This window comes from Gallus gallus, chromosome 4, assembly GCF_016699485.2.
Source record: "Gallus gallus isolate bGalGal1 chromosome 4, bGalGal1.mat.broiler.GRCg7b, whole genome shotgun sequence".
Lineage (NCBI taxonomy): Eukaryota > Metazoa > Chordata > Aves > Galliformes > Phasianidae > Gallus > Gallus gallus.
The window spans coordinates 41,807,300-41,831,015 of NC_052535.1; the positions used below are offsets into that span (position 1 = coordinate 41,807,300).

General features: G+C 37.4%; 1 protein-coding gene and 2 long non-coding RNA genes across 9 annotated transcripts in view; 2 read left to right on the top strand and 1 right to left on the bottom strand.

The window, feature by feature from the left end:
- Positions 1-4,045: 4,045 nt before the first annotated feature.
- Positions 4,046-17,423, top strand: LOC112532296. Of its 2 annotated transcripts, none has more exons than XR_005859318.2 (3): positions 4,046-4,462; positions 6,924-7,187; positions 13,978-17,423. It is a non-coding gene; the product is annotated as an uncharacterized LOC112532296 (long non-coding RNA). The 2 variants fall into 2 exon arrangements; XR_005859319.2 differs by lacking the exon at positions 4,046-4,462 and adding an exon at positions 5,566-5,699.
- Positions 4,479-23,257, bottom strand: NEIL3 (nei like DNA glycosylase 3). Of its 6 annotated transcripts, none has more exons than XM_040699508.2 (11): positions 23,104-23,257; positions 21,899-22,014; positions 21,038-21,172; positions 19,812-19,946; positions 18,469-18,682; positions 17,489-17,563; positions 15,186-15,352; positions 11,446-11,615; positions 10,074-10,485; positions 7,426-7,600; positions 4,479-6,633 (listed from the first exon to the last, which is right to left on the bottom strand). In XM_040699508.2, exons 3-11 carry the CDS (start codon positions 21,055-21,057, stop codon positions 6,457-6,459), a joined length of 1,545 nt encoding a protein of 514 aa, XP_040555442.1. In that variant the 5' UTR covers positions 21,058-21,172; positions 21,899-22,014; positions 23,104-23,257; the 3' UTR covers positions 4,479-6,456. The 6 variants fall into 6 exon arrangements, 5 of the variants coding, with proteins under 5 accessions (XP_040555442.1, XP_040555443.1, XP_025005717.2 ...); XM_040699509.1 differs by lacking the exon at positions 23,104-23,257 and adding an exon at positions 22,099-22,117; XM_025149949.3 differs by lacking the exon at positions 21,038-21,172 and having other exon boundaries at positions 18,592-18,682.
- A 96-nt stretch (positions 23,258-23,353) lies between these two features.
- Positions 23,354-23,716, top strand: part of LOC121113205 — a 42,126-nt gene continuing 41,763 nt past the window's right edge. Inside the window, exon 1 of the long non-coding RNA XR_005859320.2 lies at positions 23,354-23,530. This is a non-coding gene — a long non-coding RNA (uncharacterized LOC121113205). The remainder of the gene's footprint in view (positions 23,531-23,716) is intronic.

Below are 23,716 nucleotides of genomic sequence, written 5' to 3' on the forward strand. Positions count from 1 at the left end.
ATAGTTTTGACAATTTCAGTTATGGCTTAGTGGTATCTTCACAAAATGAGACTTTAGGCAGGTGACATCACTATTGCACAGGCTTAAGAATGCTAACAGCTTTATGTGATGTTTTTTTCCCTTCCTGTCTGCTCCCTTTTCTGGTGGTTACTTGTCTGCCAGTCCTGGTCCAGGAGCTAGAGTGCACCTGGACATCCTTATGCCAGATCCAGCTGTCCAACTTCTCTGGCCTCCATCTGCAGTTCATGCAGAATCGCAGATGCCTGCATCCCTGTCCAATGGTTCTGCTGTGGGGTTCATAATTGCTGATCAAAGTGCAGTAACAAATAGCTCCAGGGCAATTTGATTGCAGCTGTTTGGTGGAGGAGTATGTGTCACATCCCTCAAGAATGTGTAGAATACCATCTCATGCTTCTAGGCATGTAGTTACAACAGTAATGAAATCCAACAAAAACCACTATACTGCACAGAGAGTAGTTAGCTAATAAGGTGCTGAAGAGAAGGCTAAGTTTTGAGCTTTGTTCATCTTTGATGCATGATTTCAGTTAGGTCAAGATTTTGGTGCCTGAGAAGGAGTGATAATACTTCCATCCCCCAGTACTCATTTATGTAATTGGTTCTAGTGATTTTGCAGCTCGAAAAAATGCATTAACTGGCTTGTCTGTCTGTCTGTTTTTGTGTTGTTTTTTTTTTTTTTTAGCTCTTTCTTGGAGTGTGAGTAAACAGTGTGAGTTTACCGTACAGTCACCCAGCTGCTAATACAAACCATAATGCAGGAGGAAAAAAAATATATGCAGTAGGAAACTGAGGAATGCAGCAAGTTTTTCAACTGGTGACAGTACATTTTTAGATTGGCAAAAGTAACCTCTCCACAGATTTTCTGCAGACTGAAGTAAGGTGCCTGTCTTTCAGTAGGCTTCATGATCCAGCCCTCAAGACCATCCTAACCATTTCTCCCCAGTAAAATTCAGAGAAGTGAGAAATCAGGGTTTATATCAAGAATTCACACTTCAGGGAGAATTTTCATCAAAAAGCTGTTGTCTTGTCACATCTTCCTCTTCTGTCTTGTTAATTCTTTGTTGTTAATTCTTTGTTAATTTGATGTAGATTTTCCATCTTCAGAATGGGTAAGGGCAGAATCTCCATGCGACAGATTTTTTTTTTTTTTAATGCCCTTCTCTTGATTAAAATATGAATTTGACTTTCCCATAAGGAAGCTGTATGACTTGAAATGTCATATTTCGAAGCAACTGAGGTTTCACAGTGCTGTTGTGAAAATGTGACCCATGTGAATTCTTGACCATGTAATTGAAAATCACTGTGATTTTTGCTGTGTTAATACTACTATGTTTTCAGCTGACCGCTGTATTTGGGCTCTTGAGGGGGTTCTGTCACAGGGCTGTCTGGTTACTGAATCACGAAGAGGTTTAGACATGAGATAGGTGCCCGTTTGCTCAGCTGAGCTAAGGTATCTCAGATTGCATTCAAAAATAGATCTACAACTCTAACTGAATTTGAAAAGTCAAGTTTCTTTCAGAGTTGAGAACAGAAATTCAATCTAGCATAAATTTTTCTAACAATGATGTAGTGTGTCATGATATTGTAAATGCTAATACCAGATAAATATTCTGTCATTTCAAATTGCTATTGACTAACCATGCTAGGCAGAACCTTTCCCTTTGTGCAGTCACAAATGGGATGCAGAATGAATGGGCATCTTGGAGATGGTTCCCAATGTGCTCTTTTGGCAGCTGGTTTATCCTCTGAGCGGGCTGTACATCACTCTTCAGTGATGAGTAGACTTGAGTTCTGCTGCAGGTTGGTGGCTCAGCCTGTAAAGCTACCACAGGAGTGGAAGCTTGAGGGCAGCATACTGAGCTGCAGAGTTTATTTGCTGCCCAGTATCATTCCTTTTTCCAGGAAACAATGCCAACCTCAGTGACAAATTTTTCATCAGTAATTTTGATCAAGCAGCCTAAGCAATCTTTAAATAGAAATTGAAGGTAATCACCTAAGCTATCATTAAAAGGTTCATCTCAATCAGCAGAGTCTGCTAGCTGATTGTCACCTGAAGCCTTGTAATTAACAAAATGACTGGTGTTTTTGACCAAATAGCTGAATGTGGCTTGATTAACAGTGCTGTCTCAAGAGTGGCCTTTTTCAGTATTTATTACCATCAGAACTGTCAATCCTGCATACTGTGTTACACTGAAGAGACTTCACGATAGATATAGGTGAGTGGTTATATGTAAAATAAGGTTTAGCTGGCCATTGGAGATTTAAGTAACAAAGTTCAAGAGCTTGAATTTTTTTATGTGCTTCATTTATTAATATAGTATTAAATCAAAAATAAGGTTAATTCATCTGTGGAAACAAGAGACTTTGAATTTGAAATTAATGGGCACTAGGTAAAGCTGGAGCAGTGAGTAAAGAAAAAATGTTGTTTGTTTTGATTTGCAGCAGTACCTAATTTATTACATGTGAACGAGCATCACACTGCTGTGAGCTGGGACTTGCTAAATAATGTTTTGAGTGTACAATTAGAGATCTGACTGCTATTGGTTTTTTTTTGTCTCCTTTTGTGTGTGTACATTACAATTTCAGGGTTTTGTGTTGTTTTTTGTTACCTGCCTGAATTCCATCTTGTCTGTTTCACCCCATAAGTACTTAAAAGTTCTGTAGGTGCTGGCTGCTTGCATAGGATCCCAATTATGTGTTTCAATATTATAATTCCTGTCCTACTATACCAAAACAAGTAATAATTTATAAAAGCTTCAACTATTTATATTCTCTTGTTGCTGTAGTATCTGCACACCTGAATAGTTTAGGAGTATAGAATTCTTTTATCTTTCTGATTACTTCTGAATTGCTGTGTAGGGGCAAGCAAGGTGTGAAGCTCTGCAGCCTGACTGCAGTGGCATCAGCTCCTACTCAAGTTGCTGTCTGGTGTAGTATGTATATGCAGTTTTCTCTGAAAATCTTTATTTGCTATGCATAAACTACAAGCTACTGGAGTACAAATGAGTTTTCACCTGAAGATGTGATGTTCAAGCTGCTATGCTAAGGCCCACTTTGAGTACTTTTGGAGGTGGCAAGAATCAGCCTGGAGTACAGATGTGTCAGCAAAATATCTGCATTGGCCAGTTTTCAATCCAGTGAAGTGTGCAGTTAGTTTCACTCAAACTGAGGCTGAACACTGTTTAGTCTGAGCTCAGTACAAAATAGGGTGTATTTCCAGCCTTTTCTAAATGGATCATGAATGTATGTTCTGAATACTTAAGTAGTAAACAACCTTTCAAACATTAAAGGAATAAAAATAAATACTTGCAGGATATTAACATGCTAGATGCTTAACTTGAGCTTTCATCAGCAAATGTCAACACAAGTGTAGCTGACAGCAAGTAAAACTGCATAGTGCAGAAGGACACAGGAAAGAGTTGAGTCTTAAATCTTCTAGCAAAGGGATTTTGTTTAGAGAGAAAGAGGGCCTGCAGTTGCAGTGAAGTCCATGAAAGACTTTGCAATACCTTTTGATTTCATGTGAAAGTAATGAACATTTCATACATATATTTAGCAGATGAAAGGATGGCATCTTCCACTTCTTTGAACATCCCCTTCCCCCATCAAACTAGAACACTTTTAGTTGTTTTCCATTTCAGAAGAATAAGTGAGAACTAGCACTACATTTTACACAGACATGTGAATGCAGAAATAAAGTTATGTATAACAGTAAAGGTCTGTATTTACAGCTGCGACAGTCATGACTCAAAACTTGAGTGCATATTTTTAGGTGTAAATTTATTATTCAGTGAATCAGTAATGTAATACCATTGCTCCCGGCCTCAGACTATTTGCTGAATTCATTGCCATCAAATGGTAGTTGTGCATATATGGGTTAAGAAAAACACATGCCTTTAACAAATAGCTGGTAATAAAAGTAGTTTAAATAAGGACGCAAAGTGCTGAAAGTAGGAAAAGGGTGTCCTCATCCTCTATGAGGACAGCTTTGTCATAAACAAAACTAGAAAAAGGTTAAATACAAACTTCTGAGTCACGCTGTCACACATTATAATGCTAATGTCTAAAAAAAATCTCAAAAAATTGTAAGTATTTACAAACAAAATCTTCCAGTAAAGATAGCTATAGAGTTGCAATTGTCATCTTGTTTGAAATGCATCAAGCCAAGAAGCTTATGTGAGCCTGTCAGTTCTGACAGCTTCCTGGAGAGACTTGTAACACACCCTGTTTCTTGGCTATGTACAGATGCAGGAGGTTAAAGTAACAACTCTATGTCAGAACCCCAAAGACTCTGAAAAATCACTGTTTCTAAACCACTTACAGTAGATTTCATGAGGAACAGAAATCAGGAAACTTTTGGGATAGACAATTCCCTCTTTTGACTATCACTTCATCTCCTTTTAGCCCTCACAGCTGGTTGTATGCAACACAACATCCAAAAAAGGTAAGCAATATAAGAATTTGAAGTATGTGTATTTATTTCATCATTTGCACTGCAATAGATAAATCAACATGAAAACAAAAACACAACAGTCTCATTTGTAAAATACTAGGACAAAAGGCAAAATCAGGACTTTTATTCAAAAGTCCTTTACAGCTTTTATTCAAAGATAAAACATTATTTTAATAATAATACCTAGATGGCTTCTCATGCATTTAAAGTATTCAGACTTCAGGAGAAATTACTTTTTAAATAGATGAACCACTGATCAGGACAAAATATTTTGGCTTGTATACATTTCCTTAGTTTAATTTAAGCAGGACATACTCCTCATTTCATTAAGGAATGGTAAATGCACTTTATATATTACTGCTCCATTGTCCAGGTTGAATTTCCATATTACTTATGCATTTACTTATTTTCACACACAGCATCTTCTCGAAATAAGGAAATACAAAAGAAAGTAACAGCAGTAGCTAATAAAAGCAGTTAATCCTTTAAAGCTAGTATGTGTTATATGTAAACAAATATTAATTTACTTCTTGTCTCATGGCTAAGACTCTAAAAGAAAAAGACATAACACCCTGTTATCTTTGAAGTGTCAAAGTCTGAAAAAGTCATTCAAGTTCTAGCTTCACTGGCAGCTTTACATTTGTTAAAGGCAAATGATCAAAAATAGTTGTATATTTCATGTTCAGCTGAACCACTGGAGATTTATCCCTGTGCAAGACACCCAACCACATGTAAAAATAATCACTTTCTCATAATAATGAATTGTGCAAATAACAGACAATTCTAAAGGTTTTGATGTGTAACCCAAATTAGCTTAGAACAGTGTACCATCGTAGCAATAAGTATCACTGGTGTCTTTTATATATGAAGTCTTCACCATGTGAAGTAGCTTGTTTTGTTCTCAGGTAGGGTTCAGTACCCCACTTTAAGTAAGAGGTTTCATGAAAGATAGATATCTAAGTTGGAAAGAATCCACCAAGCAACATAAGGATTATACTTTCTACATTCTGATTTTTTTTTTAAAGGAAGATTACCATCACATAAAGAAAGATTTAAAGGTCTTGAAATGTGGCATAGGCTACTGAAAAGGGGAAGAAAAAAAGTCGTCTCTGAAGTTGATGGCAATGACAAAAATTAATTGGCTTCACTCACAGCATGGCCTTGAAACTTTAAACTGGACTGTAGTGTCACAGATTTCTCAGGAAAATTAAGTTTTCTTTAATTCTAAGTAAGTACTATCTTCCCTGCTACTCCTTCCAACCAAAAAAACCCAGAAGTTAAAGAAAAGCAATTTTGAGTGGTAGACCATTTGCAAGTTTTCCCTTTTCTTTTAACCACCAAAGTGGAATGGTTTTATTACACATTTAACATGGATTAGGGAAGAAGGCTGAATAGCAACCAGAATCAAATGTTAAAATCCAGATTTAAAACATAATTAAGAAAACTGCAGAGTCGTGTTATTAATTATGGGGCAGTGTGTGTTTGTTTTCCAAATCTAGCAGGGTCATACATTCAGATTTAAGATGTACAGTCTGCTGTTGTTTCTTTTCAAGCTCTGAAGAAATAAAGCATGGAGCTATATTGAAGAGTACAGTAAACTTTATTTGTTAAATACATGTTTACATTTATAAGAGTCTGAATTTGTACTTGAAATTGGTAGATTAAGTTATCCATTGCATAAGTCACATCAGCTTGAAAATTTGCTGTGCTGCCAGTGCAGTGACATTCTCATGAAAAAAGGAAAGCAGTTCAATTATCAGACTGGAAATATAACAGTATGTCACAATATATTGCAAGTTAGTATGCAGCGTACAAGCAGTGCTTAATGTTATAGGCCTCTTAAAAATTAGGATAGAGTAATCTGTAGTTTTAGGAGCTATTTTTACTAATTAATCAGTGAACAGAAAAAACAAAAGTAACAACAAAACAGAAATGACCAATGAGAGTTGTACTTATCTGTTTCCTAGGATGTCTTAACTATAAGATCAAGGAATAGATGGTGTAACTGGCTTATTTTCTGCCCATTGGAAAAAGCCACACTGTTTTTCCTTTTGTAATGGACACACAAAAAAGTTCCTTCCGTTATTGGGACCAAGCTTCAGTACCATCTTTATAACACATCGCTTGCCATGGTGACAAAATGGAAAACTCAAGTCAGCCCACTGTCAAAAGAAACAGTTTTTAGGCACAGTTTTACCATATATGTTGGCTCTCAACTTGTTATTTTAAAATTAAAAAAGGAGATGGGTCTACAAGAGAGGCCTTAACAGAAATTCTTGCTACTTCAGATAGTTTGATCTCTCTAGCAATCAGTGCACTGCATGTACTTTAATTGGTGTTAAATATTATGACTAGGCTTTATAAGTTTAAAAGATGTTAATACACAGTTTTCTACAAATTAAGGCATCATAGTCATTATTGACTTAACTTCATACATTCTTTCTGTTGATAGGTGACCGGCCTATACTCTTCCCAGTCATGTATATTTACTGTGAGAAGCTGAGATCACTGGTTGTAGCCCTGTGTGCCCTCAGAGGTTTTCAAGATTTTGTCTTGACAGAGACATAGCTGATGTCCAGATCTAAAGTTTGCAGCAGTCCTTCTTCAACCCAGAGGCTGAACTAAATGAGCTGTGCAAGTCCCTCCAAATCAATAATTCTACTATGCATCTGCCTTACATTGCACTGAAGCAGATTAAGAGCATTTGCACAAGCAGGTATGTTCTCAGATGTAAGAGAAATAACTGAAACAATAAGCTCACAGCCATGATTATGCTCTCAGTTTCAATTTAATGTGAACAGATATGGTCCATTAAAAGCATGAGGTCATTTTAAATACTTGTGCACAGTTACAGATGTTTGGGGTAAGGTGGCTGCATGAAAAAGTTTTCGAATTAAGGAAAAAAGTAGGAAACATTACATATTAGAAAACAGACCGTGAAGTTTTATACTTACTTGAAAATAGTTGCACCGAGTTTCTGGGGGTAGAGGACAGCTATAAAACATCCTGCCCTTGTTTTCTCCATCCTTCCTCACAATTCTGAGTTTGCAGAGGTGACCATGTTTACTGCAGTGAGGAGGGCCTGTGCTCGGTGTATGAATATCATCTGTCAAATTAACTTGTGGTTTGCTGTAATGACAGATTACAAAATGACTTGTGCACAATGCTAAAGGGATTACCAACAACACAGCCAAAGAACTCTCTCTTACTGTTATTATAACATGCTCAGCACACATTTGCATATAATGACAGCCAAAGAACTTACTTGCTTCTCTAATGCAGCCAATTGTTCCTTTAAAACTGAATGATTACTGGGAGCAAATAAATGAATCTAGAAGATACATCAGCTTTGCCCAGCATTAGCCTTGGTTTTAAGCTATTTCAATGTATTCCTAAATTCAGCTGCAAAACAAAATAACTCATACTACCTCTGTGTATGGCAAACAGGTATACAGGTATTGGACCAGAGAGATTATCGCATTATAAAGGAGAAATGAAATAAAGATCTCACCTGTGTCCTGGGCTCACAGAAGGGCTCCCAGAGGAGTGATCTCTAGCTAGAGATCCTTCCTCCTTGGGAGTCAGCCCTTAAATGGGGTCTAGGAGGTGTGGAGCCAGGCTCCACCCCTTCCAGTCACTCAGGTGAAATTGCATTCACCTGTGCCCCTGCAGCTGACTCAGTGCTCACCTCAGGTGGTCTATCAGAGGTTCAGGCCATGATTCAACAGTTCCCATATGCTATGTTATACCACCCACCCTAAATCCCACCACATTTTAAAAGAATATTATGCTTTCAGTAGGAAAAGGATCAGTACCAAGCAATTAGTCAAAGTTGAAGGTATTTTTATGCTTTCCAGAATTTTCCTATTTTCTTCACTAAAAAAGTACTGTAATGCTTGTATTCTGACAAGTAATCTGGTTAAGGTGAGGGAACAGTACTGTCTGGGTGGGATAGAGCTTCTTTCTTCCTCCCTCTTGATTAAGGTAGAGATTATGTGAATGCAATACACAAGGTTTTATTTAGAAATGGTAACATGAAGAAGAATATTTATGCTCTTTGAAATATTTCTAATATGTTTATAGAGCAGAAAAGCAGTGATGAAGCCACAGGAAAAACTGAAACGTTCAATTAGTTATTTTATTTCTTCTAAAGTTTTCAGCTTAGAAAATCTGTCTGGAAGATTATAGTCCTGTAGACATCAAAGTTTTATTCCAATACCTCATTAAAACATTCTCTCTATCCCCCATCAGAAAAAAACAAAATCAAAACCCCCATGAAACTCCCACATTTTGTGGTACAAAGTTTGTTTGTTTTCCATAATGTGTAAGTTGGTTGCCCTAGATAACTACCTGCTATTGTGATTGATATCCAGTTTGTTCTTTGCGCTCTCTTATTCTCAACCCATCTACTACATCTTTCCTCTGTAGTCTTCTACCGAGACAGCAAGTAGGATACTTATTCACAGAGCATAAACTTGCTACTAAGGTCTTGTTTCAAAACTGGTGCTTCAACAATGCAATAAATAACTTCTGTATTTCAGAACATACGAGACCAAGAACTCTGTAGTGTATCACAAACATCTTTCACATTCACCCTGCATAATTTACCACCATTGGTGAAATCTACCTTGCACTCCCATTACTGCTGTATATGTCTGCCCAAGTTTTCCTTAACAATCCTATCACGTTCTCCCACTTCACCAGGAGTGAATGTGTCTGAACAGGCTCTGTAACTTAAAATTCAGGATGGGTGAAGCATTGAAGTAATTGCATATAGGATAGGGAGGAAAGTTGAGAGAAAATAGTGACAGTAGGTTCATTAAGTTACCTTGAACAGAAGTTTGTATCATGGAAAGCAGTTGAAAATTGCTAGCTGACAAATACTTTCAACTAAAATATACAAGCGATTCAGTTACTTTCATTATGGCATGAGAATTCACACATTTTAAGTGAGATAGTAAATCCATCTCTAGCACCTCTAACTTATTTTTAGATAGCTAGCACATTTTAAGACTGTTCTATCATCTACCTGTTTCTCTTTAGGTTATAATTAAGAAACATATTGAGCATACATTCTATTGCAAATAATGAAAGCAAAAGACTAAAGATCCTGTGTATACACAGGGAAAACAAGTTAATAATCAAGACAAAAAAAAATCACCTGCCTAATAAGTAGTTTAGAAAGGAGCATCAGTATACATACTTGTCATCCTTCACAATGAATTCAAAATCTCTCCAAACAAGTAGTGAAGGCAAGCAGCGATCAGAAAACTCCTTTGGTAGAACTGTGCTGGTTTACTTATTTGAGCACATCTTTCTTATTCATGGGAATACCTGAACTATGAACAGCTGTTTCATTAACAGCAGTACTGGCCAGATGCCAAACTCAGGACTTTTCCAGCAACAGCTAGATCCTTCAGTGCTTTTGAAGTCTTAGTGTAGTTTTGGTTACTCAAGAGGAAATTACCTTTGGCAGAAATCCAAAGACAGCACCGTGTGAACTCTACAACACAATATTCCATTCATCTTCAGGGATAAAGTTGGTATATGTAATTACAAACAAAAAACAACCCAAAACTTGTTTATATTTTAGAATACATACCCAATTGTTACATTATATTGGTGAACAGAGGGTACATGATGAGTTTTCTGCTTCTTCTTTATGTGCTTGAAAGAGAGAGGCTCCTGACAAGAAGATGAAGCTGCAGAAGTTACATCTGTTGAGCAGTACTTGTCTATGCTTATAACTGAGTGGTAGACATTACTTTGATTATGGCTGAAATTGCCTTTTGGAGCAACATAGTCAGAGCATCCATCAGATACTTGGATATCCCCTTTCAATACTGCTTTATTACCAAGATCTGTTAGGACAAGAGTTGTATTTCCAAATGCAGCTTTCCTGTTGATCTTTATTTCTGTGCTTGGTTTTCTGAATTCATTACAAGGGTATTTAATGAGATTTATGTTAAAGTCTGCAGAATCTTCAACATTCTCTGTCTTCAATGAAGAACTCACTATGCAAAATGTGAAATAAATACAGCATTAGTTCTTGAGGTAGAAAAGTTTTAGTATGGAATGATTATAGGATTAGCTTTACCCCTTACACCATACACATGCATAACTCTAGACTTAGTTCCTTGGAATACATGTAGCAATTAAAAAAAAAGGATCAAGACTCTTGACTCAAATAACTTCCTGTAAATCCCTTCACTAAACATTTTAATCACTTTTCTACAAAAGGTGAAAGAGAATACTTCTACTCCTCTTCAGACAGAAAACAGGTCTCAGTGGAAAGTCTGTCCACTACCTTTCTTATCTCTTCTTAATATCTAAATTCTACAGCAATCTGCACAGAAGGTAGCAATCTTTGTGTCTCCTTACAGGTCTCATTCACATCCACTTTCTGCCCACCAAGAGGTCTAGATAGTAACATTAAAACAGTAGGAAATATCAGCAAATTTAGTCCAAAATCCTCCTTAATCTGAACTCAGAGAAAAAAATAAAAACAACAAAAAACTACCTGAGAAATCCAACAACACTTTGGAAAGGGTACCAAAATATCTAGTCCCCTTCTGGTTTTGTTCACATGAAGGAATGTGAATTACTTTTCTGTACCACTGATGATTTCTCTGCCAGGCATTTGCTGCAAATGTCTAACAATTTTAATGAAAGTTTAAAGTGTTGTACTTTGTTTCACTCCTTGCCCCAGCAGAAACAAACATTCACCACAGAGACTTGTCTATAGAATCCCCACCTGCAAACAAAGCTGGAAGGCAAGACACTTTTAGGGTTTAAGACAAGACAGACTCTATGATCATCTGTATAAGATTTCCTCCAAATCTGACTTTAAGTCTTCTAAAGTTCTATAAATGCAATTCACAGTAAATCATTTCTACAGTTCTGTAGTTCTAAAACTTAAACCAAAACCACAACCCTCCTTTCCCCAGTACAGGCTCCGGGCAACCTTCCAATACCTTCAGGCCTTGAAGTCAAACAGGCATCACAAGCTTCAGCAGAAGGCTTGTTTATTAGGGTACAGCGCATACACGTCCACTCTTCTTCACATTTCTGAGCTATGTGTTCATTAGAACATGACCCCCTGCCACATGCCCAGCCAATTAGGCTATTTCTAGTTGGCAGTTTGCTGTGAAATAGAAGAATGATGTTAGTCTTTTGTGACGTTTCCTCTACAAATTACCTTACATCGTTATGTTCAGGGAGGCAAGAATCTAGAGAACAAGCAGTACAACATGCTATACCTGCCTAACAGCATGTCACTGTAAGAGTTTGATTTTCTTCTTTACCTAAAGGGCAAATCTTTCCCAGGTAATACAAATATTCAAACTAACACCGACAAAAAGTTCACAATGAACAGAGACATTCTGCAACACAATGCCACAGCCTCCCTTAAATTCCCTACTGTTCTTGAGTAGAGTAGCAAGAAATTTGGCAGGAAAGCACAACCACTTCTGTACATTCCCCCACATCCATTGTGCAGAATATTTACCAACAGATGCATTACTGAATGAAGAACTATTCACAAGGTGCTACAGACAGTCACACATCTAACAAATTTCAACTTTTTTTTCTCTCATGTAAATGGCATCCATTAGTCCACTTTGTTGTCATAAAAGCCAACGTAATTGAAAATGTTAAAGTTATAAAATCTTTCTTCTGTGTCTCCATTTCCTGATTTTTTTTTAAACAGGTGTTTTTTCTCTAGTTATAACTGTTTCAGTTATAACTGAGACAAAGCTATACTGCAAATGCTTCTATAGTTTATCTGTACTTGTTTTCCTTTAAATTACTGTATTCATATGTTGGTACATTTATTTAGAACCTTATTTACTGTTTCAGTCACTGCACGCTATGAAGGACTAGTTTTGTCATACTATTCAAAAATTGTTAGCATGCAAAATGAAATTATCAGTTCAATGACATGCAAAATTTTAGGTACTACAGTAGCTAAGTCATCAAACATTTGTCTCCGTAGTTTGTGAACTGTGTGAACTGTTGTGACACTCCTTAGACTTATACTTACTCTATAATGATCACTCTCCTTAACAGGCTAGGTATCTAAAATGTTTTTTTGTTTGTTTGTTTCTTTGTTTCCTGCCGCCCCCCCAATAGCAGAGATATCTATCACAGCTCTTTCACAAAATGATAGAGAGGACAATGAGCACTGCTGACATACCAAAGATACCTTGCCATCAAGAGTTATAATAGACATTACAGTATCATTCCCAAAATACTGGGGAAGATAACAAAACAGCCTAACCAGTAGTATAAAAAAAATGGGTATTTTTACATTATTAGATAATTTCTACTATTCAGCTGTTAAAGTTGCATTATCAGACTGAAATTATTCAGCATGTCATCTTTGCAAGTATAATACTCCCCCCCTTAACATTTTAGATAGTGAAATATGGGAAAAAGATGTATTGTAAAGATTCAAGTTACACTTGAATTTGATGAAGTTGCTTATAATGGGTGCTGTCTTTATTTTGTCATTTGAGCAAAAACATAAGCTACTGGACTTAAACCAGAAATCACTGAGTTAAATTCTACAGTTTATGATCTGTACCAAGTCAGTTTGATTACATGGGCTCCTTTTCACCTTCGCACATGAGAAGGTTGGACTTGCAGAAAAGCCGCCTGAGAGATAATCATAGAATGGCCTGGGTTGAAAAGGACCATAATGATCATTGAGTTTCAACCCCCCTGCTATGTGCAGGGTCAGCAACCACCAGACCAGGCTGCCCAGAGCCACATCCAGCCTGGCCTTGAATGCATCCAGAGATGTGGTATCCACAACCTCCTTGGGCAACCTATTCCAGTGTGTCACCACCCTCTGGGTGAAAAAATTCCTCCTAATATCTAACCTAGACCTTCTCTGTCTCAGTTTAAGACCATTCCCCCTTGTCCTATCACTATCCACCCTCATGAACAGCCATTCCCCCTCCTGTTTATATGCTCCCTTCAAGTATTGGAAGGCCGCAATGAGGTCTCCCCAGAGCCTTCTCTTCTCCAAGTTAAACAATCCCAGTTCCCTCAACCTTTACTCATAAGATAAGGACACTTAAGTGTAAAAAGTGGTAAAAGTTACTGTGTAGCAGAAAAAACAGTAGAATGCAGCAGTCTGACTAGAAGGATGAAGACTACTAGAAACAGCCTTGCAAGGAGGTCAGTCTGAAAGTAATGCCTCTTATTTATTTCTGAGGAACTACCACAGATCCAAAAAATACACAATAACACTACTTGATAGAGCAGATTATCAGCTACAAAACACTATTTTTCAACATAGTGACTACCAGTAGCTACCCGTTTTCATCACGGATGAATGAGATCTTGTACAAATCTGCATGGCTGTTCAGAACATGGCTTATTTTTCACTTCACTGTTGCCAGTGTTGAAAATAAGAGACAGTATTTCCAGAGCAGCCTTCATGTTTCTATAGCTACTATTACAACTGTAACTAAAATATACCATTGCTTGTTTGTTTTCAGAAAGACACTGCTTGTTCTTGGATGGAGAGAAAGTTCTTTCTTCCCCTTGCATAATTTCCTAGTTGTGTGACTCAGTGGAACACTTCCACCTCCCTACTGTTTTTCAAAGTACTTCTCATAACTTTCAGAACAAAACCCAACAACCCAGGAGATTGATGTTATCAGCATGTGAAATATTTATCTTCTATGCTGGAATTTTCTGTTTGATCTGCATTGAAGTGATTTTTAAGCTTTAAGCAAAATCCCTTTGGCCATCTGAATCTTGAAAGACAGTTGGGAGTGAGGGTGGCAGAGTAAGATAATTTGGTGCAAAACTTCTATATTTTTCTGTAAATCTTATTAAAAAAAACTTTTCTCTGTCTATACATGTATACACATGCACACACACAAACACATGCACTAAAGAAAGCAAAGTTTTTAAATGGTAATTGTGTCTCTCATGACATTGATAGAGCTCAATACAAAAAAGATTCTGAGGCCTCAGATGAAAATTTTCAAGAATAACTTAGGTGTGGAAGAATCTGTGAATAAGGTGCTTTTGAAACACTTACCTTTTGCCCTTTTGTGATATCAAATGCATTTTGTGCTTTTTCTGAAATAAAAGGAAGGCTGCTGCCAGCACAATTTATACAGAACTGAAAGTCTCTGTGGCACACTTACAGTAAAAGCTTTCCAGAACTGTTAAGGAGGAAAAAAAAAGTCTAAAGCTCTACAGCATTTGCTGCATTCTGAATTTACTTTCTTTAGTTTTCCTCAGTATCGCTCTACATCCAGAACAAAACTATGTAGATGCTTAGATATTCCTGAGGGCTTTCCTATAAGGGAGAGAGAGAGACAGATTCCTACCTTTCTCATGCCATTCAACTCACTCACGTGTAAGCATCTAAGCCTATTATGTTTCTAACTGACAAGAGAGAATAATTTTTCTAAAAGCAGTGAATAATTCTGGAGTACTTTCTGCTGTTTTTATGATTTCCACATTTGATTAGCTAGTTTATAACAGAAGGGATCTTTAGAATAAGTACTCTAATCAAAGCTTTTAACCATCTTAAACAATGTCCAAAACATTTTTTTTCCCATAAATACAAATGAGCTTAGATAGAAAACACATACTGGTTTGCATGCAGCCATTCTATTTGTTATCTACTGTTACCATAACAGCATTCTCAGGACACCAGTACTTAAGAGTTATAAAGTCATCATCATACCTAACGTTAACAAGCTGGGGGTCAGCCTTTTGACATCGAGAGCAGAAGTAAGTCATCCTGTTATTCTCTCCTAAACGACACACCGTGATTTTTTCATTGCACTGACTGCAGGTTTGGCGCCTGTATACTTTGTAGTGTTTGTAGAGTGGAGACCCAGTTTTACGGCACTAAAATAGAACATGTTTAAAACCCAAGTTACAGATACTATATAAATTATGCTAGCTTTTCTACAGCTCATATGAAACAAAACTAAAACAAACAAACAAAAAAAAAGCTGTGTAGACCAATAGCTTAATGACTCAAAGATATTAAAGATATGTTCATAAGGATTATGTCCTGTATTTCGTCTTCTTTTATTTAAAAAAAACTGACATTAAATCTGGTATAACAGGGTGTAAAATTTTCCAAATACTGGAATAAAGGAAGAAATACACAAAAAGACATACTAGCATGGCATCAACAGATATATGCTAGGGATCCCTTGCATTTACATGGACCATCTAGCTTTGATTTAACACTAGTCTTCTTTGACCTGTCAGCTGCAAGAATACACTTGGAGAGCTCATGAACTCCAATCAACATAGCAGAGAAAATGAATAGGAGTCAGCTTGAGCCCAGTAAAGTTGCTCAGTTTCATCCTAGTGCTCATCACGCCAGACAGGCTGGCTTGTGAAACACTAGTTGGCAAGATCCCCATCCCCAGGAGCTGGCAGAAAGTCATGTTAAAGTAAAAACAGAACAAACTCAAAGGGCACAGTGACCTAATGAGACCCCAAAGAGCTGACAAGCAGGCATATTTCATGAGACAGTTCATGCAAAGTCAATACAGGCATACCCCAGCTAAAACTGACAGAAGAAAAAAAACGAAACAAAGAGCCCAGTAGAGATACAGCCAGTAATTCAGCCAGAAGGAATTACCGATCAAGTGTTTACACGAATATTCACAAGCAATTTCTTTCTTGTAGATTTCTCCTTAGAAGTCCATTTTTTATTTTTATTAGTTTTGTTCCACTGGTTATTAAAACCAGACAGAAGCAACAGCTTCGTACATGAAAAAGGTCCCACATATTTGTATCTGTAAAGTGTTAAACTACAAATCAAAAGTATAGAATGATTACTACAAGAATTACAGTATAATATTCTATAGACAATGATCATCACTACCACATATTAATCTATTTTCGTTATGTTTTTATCTTCAAGAGGCTTTGGGGGCGAGTTCATCCTTAAAAGGTACTTAACTGGTGAATACGTGGTAGGTTTAGTTATAAGAGTTTAAGATAGGTATACCGAGCTACAGAAAATGTAAATTGTTATTGTTAGTCTAAATGCTTGTGACACACTTATGCTTCTTAGTATCTTATGCTGATGCAGAACCACTTGTTCCCTCTTTACTAGTAGGCTTCTCTATGAAGTTTGGATGATGAAAAGATTTCTCTAGCTACATTAAACACTACTCTTTGGCAGGTTAACAGAAAGCAGAGATTTAAATGGACTAAAATGAATTACATTTATAACTGCTACCATACATTGAAAGAATGTATTAGAAATGTTAAATCTTTTTCTCCAAGCCTACCAAAAAGAACTTCTAGCAACTCTAGCTCCTTGTCTCACGAACAACTTTGAGAAACAGACAAGGATTTCATTCCTCTGCATGCAGCTTAAAGAAAAACATAGAAACAAAAAAAAAGCAGTGACATACAAGAATTAGGCCCAGTTCTTTCATTCTGTTTTGGAAAGAGAAAGAGCAACCAGGAATTACAGGCTTGACAAGAGAAGAAATGAAATCCTATTGAAGATGTGGCAGTAGGGAAAAGCTTGAGTTTATTTTGCTTTATCAACCAAAGAAATTGTCACTGTTAGGAAGAAATGTTATTAGGATTTACAGTGTATTCACTCATAAAAATGAGTTTGAATTCCCTTAAAAATTCCCAGGGGCAACCTCTAGCTCCCAGTTTGAAGAGTGACCATTGTCACCTTAAATGCATGTCCTTAACCTATATTAATTCTGACACACTCAGAGTGACTTCACAGCACGTGTACAGCAAAACTGTACTGAGTTGGTCCACACATATCACTCTTCCTGCTGCAACTGGGGCAAAGTTCTGCACATTTATACAGTCTAGATATCCCCACTTTTCCATCTCCTGACAATTTGCAATAAATAAAGAACATGCAAAGCAAGACTCCTGTTCACTGAAACACTTTTGTTTCATTTCTTTTCCTCTTTCCCCTGGCTGATCAAATACAGCTGTGATGCTGGAATCAAGTTTTAGAGGTTTCTTAGAAATCTCTGCCCATACCTTATAAAAAAGCAGGGTAAAGTCGCGTGTCATTTTCACCAAGTGACGTATATGCTCATCTGTCAGTTGGCAAACCTGCAAATAAAACAAGTATGATTTTTACAATACTGCTATGTTAACTGACAACAGTAAAGAGATCTGTATAGACACAGGCACTCCGAGCACCTTCCAGTGAGTTCTCTGACTCACGTTATATAATTTGCATGGAATAAATAGTACAGTTCCATATTATACACCACACAAACTTGTTGTGTGAATGATAAGCAACGTACTTTGCCTCGACCATGCAAAATATCAGCTACAAACTTCAGTGGTCTATCTCTTTATTGACCTAACAGTTCCTGACCATAAAAATCATATGAGCTAGCAACTCTGAATTTGCTCTGCTGGGAATACAGAGATGACTCCACTTGAACCTAGAACTCACTTCAAATGGATAGTCATCATATCTGTGAATGTAATCATACAGCTCTGATCCTACGAAGAACTTCCAGAAATATCATGTAACTCCTACTATTTTCACCCGCTTTCCTCTGCATTCTATGTAATCTCAGTTTCCTTGGCTAACATCAGACTTCTTTGCTACTGAAAAAAAAAACAAACGCGTGAGCAAGGAAACCCTAAGCTTTCTTTATTTTATTCATAGGCTGACAATTTAAAGGCAGCACAACATGATGCTGGACCAATTCAGGACTTGAAAGTTAAATTAACTCCCTAGAAAAGAAGCTCCAAACTGTAAGACAGGCTTGGTGCAATAAATGTCTAACCTGGGAGAAAGGAGCAACAGTAACACGTTCTAAGGAAAGCTATATCAAGTTCTTCCAATCAGAATGATAGAACTACAATTTAGTTAACTATAGATGAAAAAAGAAAAAAGAAAACAAAGCAAGATTAGAAGATAACAAAACATTATGTAAATATATGTTTATTCTCCTAATACTTTGGGATAATTAAAAACAATCTTGATGCAATCCACCTACTTTAGCAGCTGGATGGAGACCGCTGTCAAATAGTGCTTCATTTTTTATGATATTTCCAACTCCAGGTAATACTCTTTGATCTAGTAACACATCACATAACATCCGGGTTTTCTGCTGCTTTACCTCACTTTCTGCTCTTAAGAAGCTAAACTTCGGGGAGCAGACATCCAAGTTTTCCATCATTCTCACTTTCTGCTCACACTCGGTTACATTTCTGGAAGAGAAAAACCAACAAAAACATTGTTTTTTTTTTTTAATCTTACTTATAAGATAATTTAGCAGCTTTACTTTTGTTTAAAAAAAAAAATCAATATATGAACGTGTAACAGGTTATTATTTGCAGATAACACAAAACATGAAAATACCACTCACAGCAAGGGAAACAAATTATATCAACCTCTCCCCTACAAGACAGTTCAATGCTAAATTCGTAGAACATACAAGTATCTGTCCTATATACAAGAAATCATTCTCATTTGGTTCAAATTAGCTTGAAAACTAGTTGTTAAACTTATGTGCAATATAAGAATCATGTTTGGGCCATCAACTATAAAGAAAGTATATGGGTGCCTGGCTACAGTAGGTTTCAACATGACAAGAAAATATATTTGCTTAAACCTTCATTTTATTGGGCTAACTACAATCCAACTGAAGAACATATAGTTGCAAGAAAATACAGTAGAAGCTATCTCAGTCTTGCAGAAGCTTATCTGTTCCATAGTATTAAGCTTACATACGATATATCTATATTATTTGAATTTACATGTTCCTTTTCACCCAACAATTAAAAATGCTTTAAAATTAATCTTGCAATGTTAGTTTTACCAGCAGAAGGAAGTACAGTGCTAAAGGACAAATACAGCTACATAATGTTAATTAGTAAAACCATACTAATTTGCTGTGGAAAAAAAACCCAACAAACAACCTTGGGGCCATGAAAGTTTGAAAACAGTAATTGCTACAGATACTTATTCTTGCTAAGAAAGTCACACTTAAAATTAAAGAAGTAATGGGTTTCAGATTTCAGATCACAGGACTGAATTAAATCCACATTTCATTGCCAGTCTTGAAAATATCTAATGAGGCTATGGTATAGAACTACTTTAGCTGCATGCAAACTGTGATACAAAAGCAACAAAATTAGATTTCCATATCAATAAACATTTTAGGAAGTTTTGATTTATTTCTTTTATCTATGATGGCTTTCAGCCAAACAGTTAACATGGTGTCTGATTTTTATTTTTTACTTCATTCTTAGAAGAATGTTATAAACCAAGCTGTGTTTTTTTCTTTTGTTTTGTTGTTTTCTATTGTTATTTAAAGTTGGTTACTTTCTGCTTTACCTATACTCTGCTGTCACCTCAAAGAAACAAATAGTATCTTCTGTAAGCTGTATCTCCAAAACTGGTAGTGCTCCACTTCTGTCCTGTCTTCCATCAGGATTAATGCGCATGGAACCGTTCATACCAAAGTGAATCCTTGGAAAGAAAGAAAGTTCTTAAGGGTATTTAATCTTAACAATGTTTTCAAGCATTTGCTTGTCTAGTTTTTACAGTTATGAGCTGTTCTCACCTAACCAAGCATGTACATAAATTCTACTCATAATGAGAAACATGGCAACAGACTACATGTTTGCAGAGCTCAGTTTCCAGAGAAGATCCCTCCCCTCCCTAAGTTCAAAACACTCCAAAACAGCAATTATCAGGTGATCTTCATAACTCAACATAAACTTCTTGTTGACATGCTTTTTAGCATATCGTGTTTAGACATTTTTCACCTGACTCACTAGCCTTACATAGATCTTAATTCCTCAGGAAAGCTGGGAAAAAAAAAAAAAAAAAAAAGATACTCCACCAGAAGGTTTTCTGATAAATCACACAGAATTCATCTTGTGTGAAAGGAAAGATTTCAGTCTTTTCATTGCCAACACTTATTATTATTAGAAATATCACTGATATGCCATAAACAATGTAATTAACATCTGCCAGATGTTTTTTTCCAATTCATTTTTTTTAACCTACAACCAAGGCAAGAAACTGTAGCTCAGTTAAAAATTAATAAAAGAAATAAACAGAAAAATGCACAGATGGCAAAGGAGTGAAAAAGATTCTTTGAAGTATTCATTTTACAGATCACTAATGCTTTAAAGATATCTTACATTTTCTATATTCTACTGGGAACTGGGATACTTGAGCAAAGGCCAAGTTTAACTGTGGGCCAATACATTTTATTTATTATAAATTTGCCTGATACATTCAGGTACTGTCTCTGTTTTTTAGGCAACAGACACTGTACATAAGGTGAAGTGTCATATTTTGTAGCAACACAAATATTTAACAGATAAAACTACTCATAGGGCAAAATAAACTCAACATCTGATGTATATGTCTTTTTAATGTCTCCTTGCCATGTATCAGGCAACATTTCAGTAGTCATTGTCTAAAGCCAACTCTTTATGTAACATCCTTATATCTTATACCCATTAATTTTCAAAGACCTGTGACCAAAGCTTTCTTCCTACAAATCAGTTCAGTTAGTTATTCCAGCTGTATTTGCTTCTGTTACCTACTGACAGATCTGAAGTGCCATTAACTAGTCAAGAGAAGCATAAACCAAAGTCTTGCACTAAAACTTCCAGAAAGTTCCTTTCAAAGACTACAATCACCATAATAGCTGATCATTTCATTAGCCAAGCTTCACTTCACTGTTTAAAAAGAAACAAAGTCAGTACTATTAGTTGCCATAGTCAGCCCATGACAAGAAAAAATAACTCACCATCATTGCTATATTTATATTAGAAAGCCTTAAGAAAGTTACAAGATTTCACTCTATTGTGTTTCATTACCTTTGATGTGCTGAAATCAAGCAAAACAGAACTCTTATTTTAATTACAAATAGAAAAAACTCACTAATTAAACTTAGGATTATTATTCAATTATAGCTATTAGTAAGGAGGTGATTTTTTGTTGTTTTATAGTAAAAAGATAAGTTTTTAGAATTAGTGCCATACAACATTGTAAGTCTGCTTTTATTTGATCTACTCTTTTGCCTAAGTGTTGCTGGTGAACTCATTTCTCCCTCAGACACATTGTCATATGAAAACCTGGAAAATATGACCACCTTAAAGCTGCAGTTAGAAGACTTCTACACAAAATTAACGGGTTCTTAAACCTTCATGACCTTTAAGTAATGCTCTCTAGAATGAACTTTGACCGATGAGTCTTTTTATATACTGTGGTAACTACTATGCTGAAAGTAGTATTAAGAGATTAAAGACACGATTACAAAGAGCTACAGAGTTACAAGCACTTAAAGTGAGAAGTTTCTCCATAACACTAACTTCCAAATCTCTGGACATGACAAAAGCAAGAACAAAAAGCTCCTCTGAAAACGAAAATGAAAGGTAGCAAACCTTTTTCTCAGCTCTTACCTCAAAGCTTTTTGATCAAAATACATAAAAAGTTCCTTTCCCAATGTTTCCACACCCCTGAAAACTTGTCCGGTAAGGAAATCATGACTAGAGGTTCTCTCCTCACTTGCAACAGTCTGAAAATGAGCACACACAAAAAGATTAAAACAGAATGAACAAACGCTGAACTTCACAAGTTTCTGACAGCTTATTTTCCTCACCTGTCAAGGTCCCTCTGAATGGGGACTCAAGGGTTCTGCAGGTCCCTTTCAGCAGTTATTAATTGAATAGAAAAACAAGGTGGTTTTTTTTTTTTTTTTGCATGACGTGAACATCATTTACTTTGCCTACTATCAGAATAAGAAAGCACCCTCATTTCACCCTCACATCAACTGTCAATCCCTTCCAATAAAAGTATTTGAGTAAGATAGTACACAGCAAGGTTTCTTTTTTACTTTAATCCACTCAGGTTTGTTTAAAATAAACCAGAGTAAGAAGTGACAGGGATGAAAAACGAACTTGACTTTCAAAATATTCCAGGTTAAGCCCTTGCCAGTTCAGCACTGATAGCACAGCGTGGGTGCCCTCAGTACTGTTTCAGCAGCGGCCAAAACCTCGGCTACGGTTTGCAGCCCGAGAGCTGAAACACGCGAGCGCCCCGTGATGGCCAATTCGTGACGAATAAAGGCAACCCGAGGTGACCTCGGCTGCACTACGTAACGAGCGCTGACGGGAATGAAATTTCTCTATGAAATTAGAAGAGTAACTCCTTACTTTTCACAACCTTAGTCCTAAGGGATACAAAGCTACAGACTAACCTGTTGACAGCATAACTTAAACAGACATATCTAGAACTTTATTAAGTTTGTTTCGGTACTACCTTCCTGAGCCTTAATCACAAGTTCTCGTACCCTGCCTCACCTACACCAAAGGGGGTGTATGCGTGCCGGGGGAGCTCCCCAGCCTTCTGCCCGGGGGTATCCAGCACACTTACTCACAATGAAAGTGCACACAGCTCCTCGCAGCAGAGCACAAACAGGTGTGGCAAACACCCCTCTAATGAAAGCCAGACTATAACCCAACCCGTTTTGCTACCAGAAGGTTTCACAAGCCCCAGCAAAGCCTGAATTGAAGCAAGCGAGAGCGCCTCTGAAAGCTCTCCCCCAGCCTAGTGAGATTCAACCCCACGCACACCCAAGAATTCGAGAGCCCGCCCGGTTCCTCACCGCAGCACGAGCCTCGGTCGACAAAGCGCTACCCCGCGCGCTGCGCACCACCTGGCCCCGGTGCACTCGCGCCCGCAACCGCTCCGCGAACAGCGCACAACACGGGCCCTCCACCATGGCGCCGTCTCTTCCCTTCAAATCTCCCGCTCGCTGCAGGGCGGAGCTGCCGGGCCGAGCCGCCCTGCTGAGCGCCGAGGGAGGCGGCGGCGGCTGCGTGGGCGACGATTGTCCCAGCGTACCCCTGAAGGAAGGCGGGCCCCGAGGAGCGGGCCGGGCCGGTCACGTTGCTGTGTTTTGCTCTCGCAATCCTGCCCTGCTCGGCGATCGGCGTGGTTTGCGTCTGGAAGGTTTTTCACGGCTGGGAGCAAAAGCCGTATGAACGTTAAGCGAAATGCTTTGTTTTGCGAGACCCTTCAGAGAAAACACGGTATATCTTATTTTTGTTCTTTAGAATGCAGCTCTAATGCCTTCATGTCATTGAATGGTTTGGCTTAGAAGGAACCTTTTGAGATCATCTAGTTCCAACCCCCTGCTACAGGCAGGGACACCTCCCTCTAGACCACGTTGCTCAGAGCCCCATCCAGCCTGGCCTTGAATGCTTCCAGGGAGGGCG

Coding starts and splice junctions, on each gene's coding strand:
- NEIL3 (XM_426306.7), bottom strand. CDS start 23,220: ATGGTGGAGGGCCCGTGTTGTGCGCTGTTCGCGGAGCGGTTGCGGGCG. Junction 18,683..19,811: donor GAGGTGACAGCAGAGTATAG/GTAAAGCAGAAA, acceptor TTTCTCTTCCAG/AAATGTAACCGAGTGTGAGC. Junction 15,353..17,488: donor TTACCCTGCTTTTTTATAAG/GTATGGGCAGAG, acceptor GTTCTATTTTAG/TGCCGTAAAACTGGGTCTCC.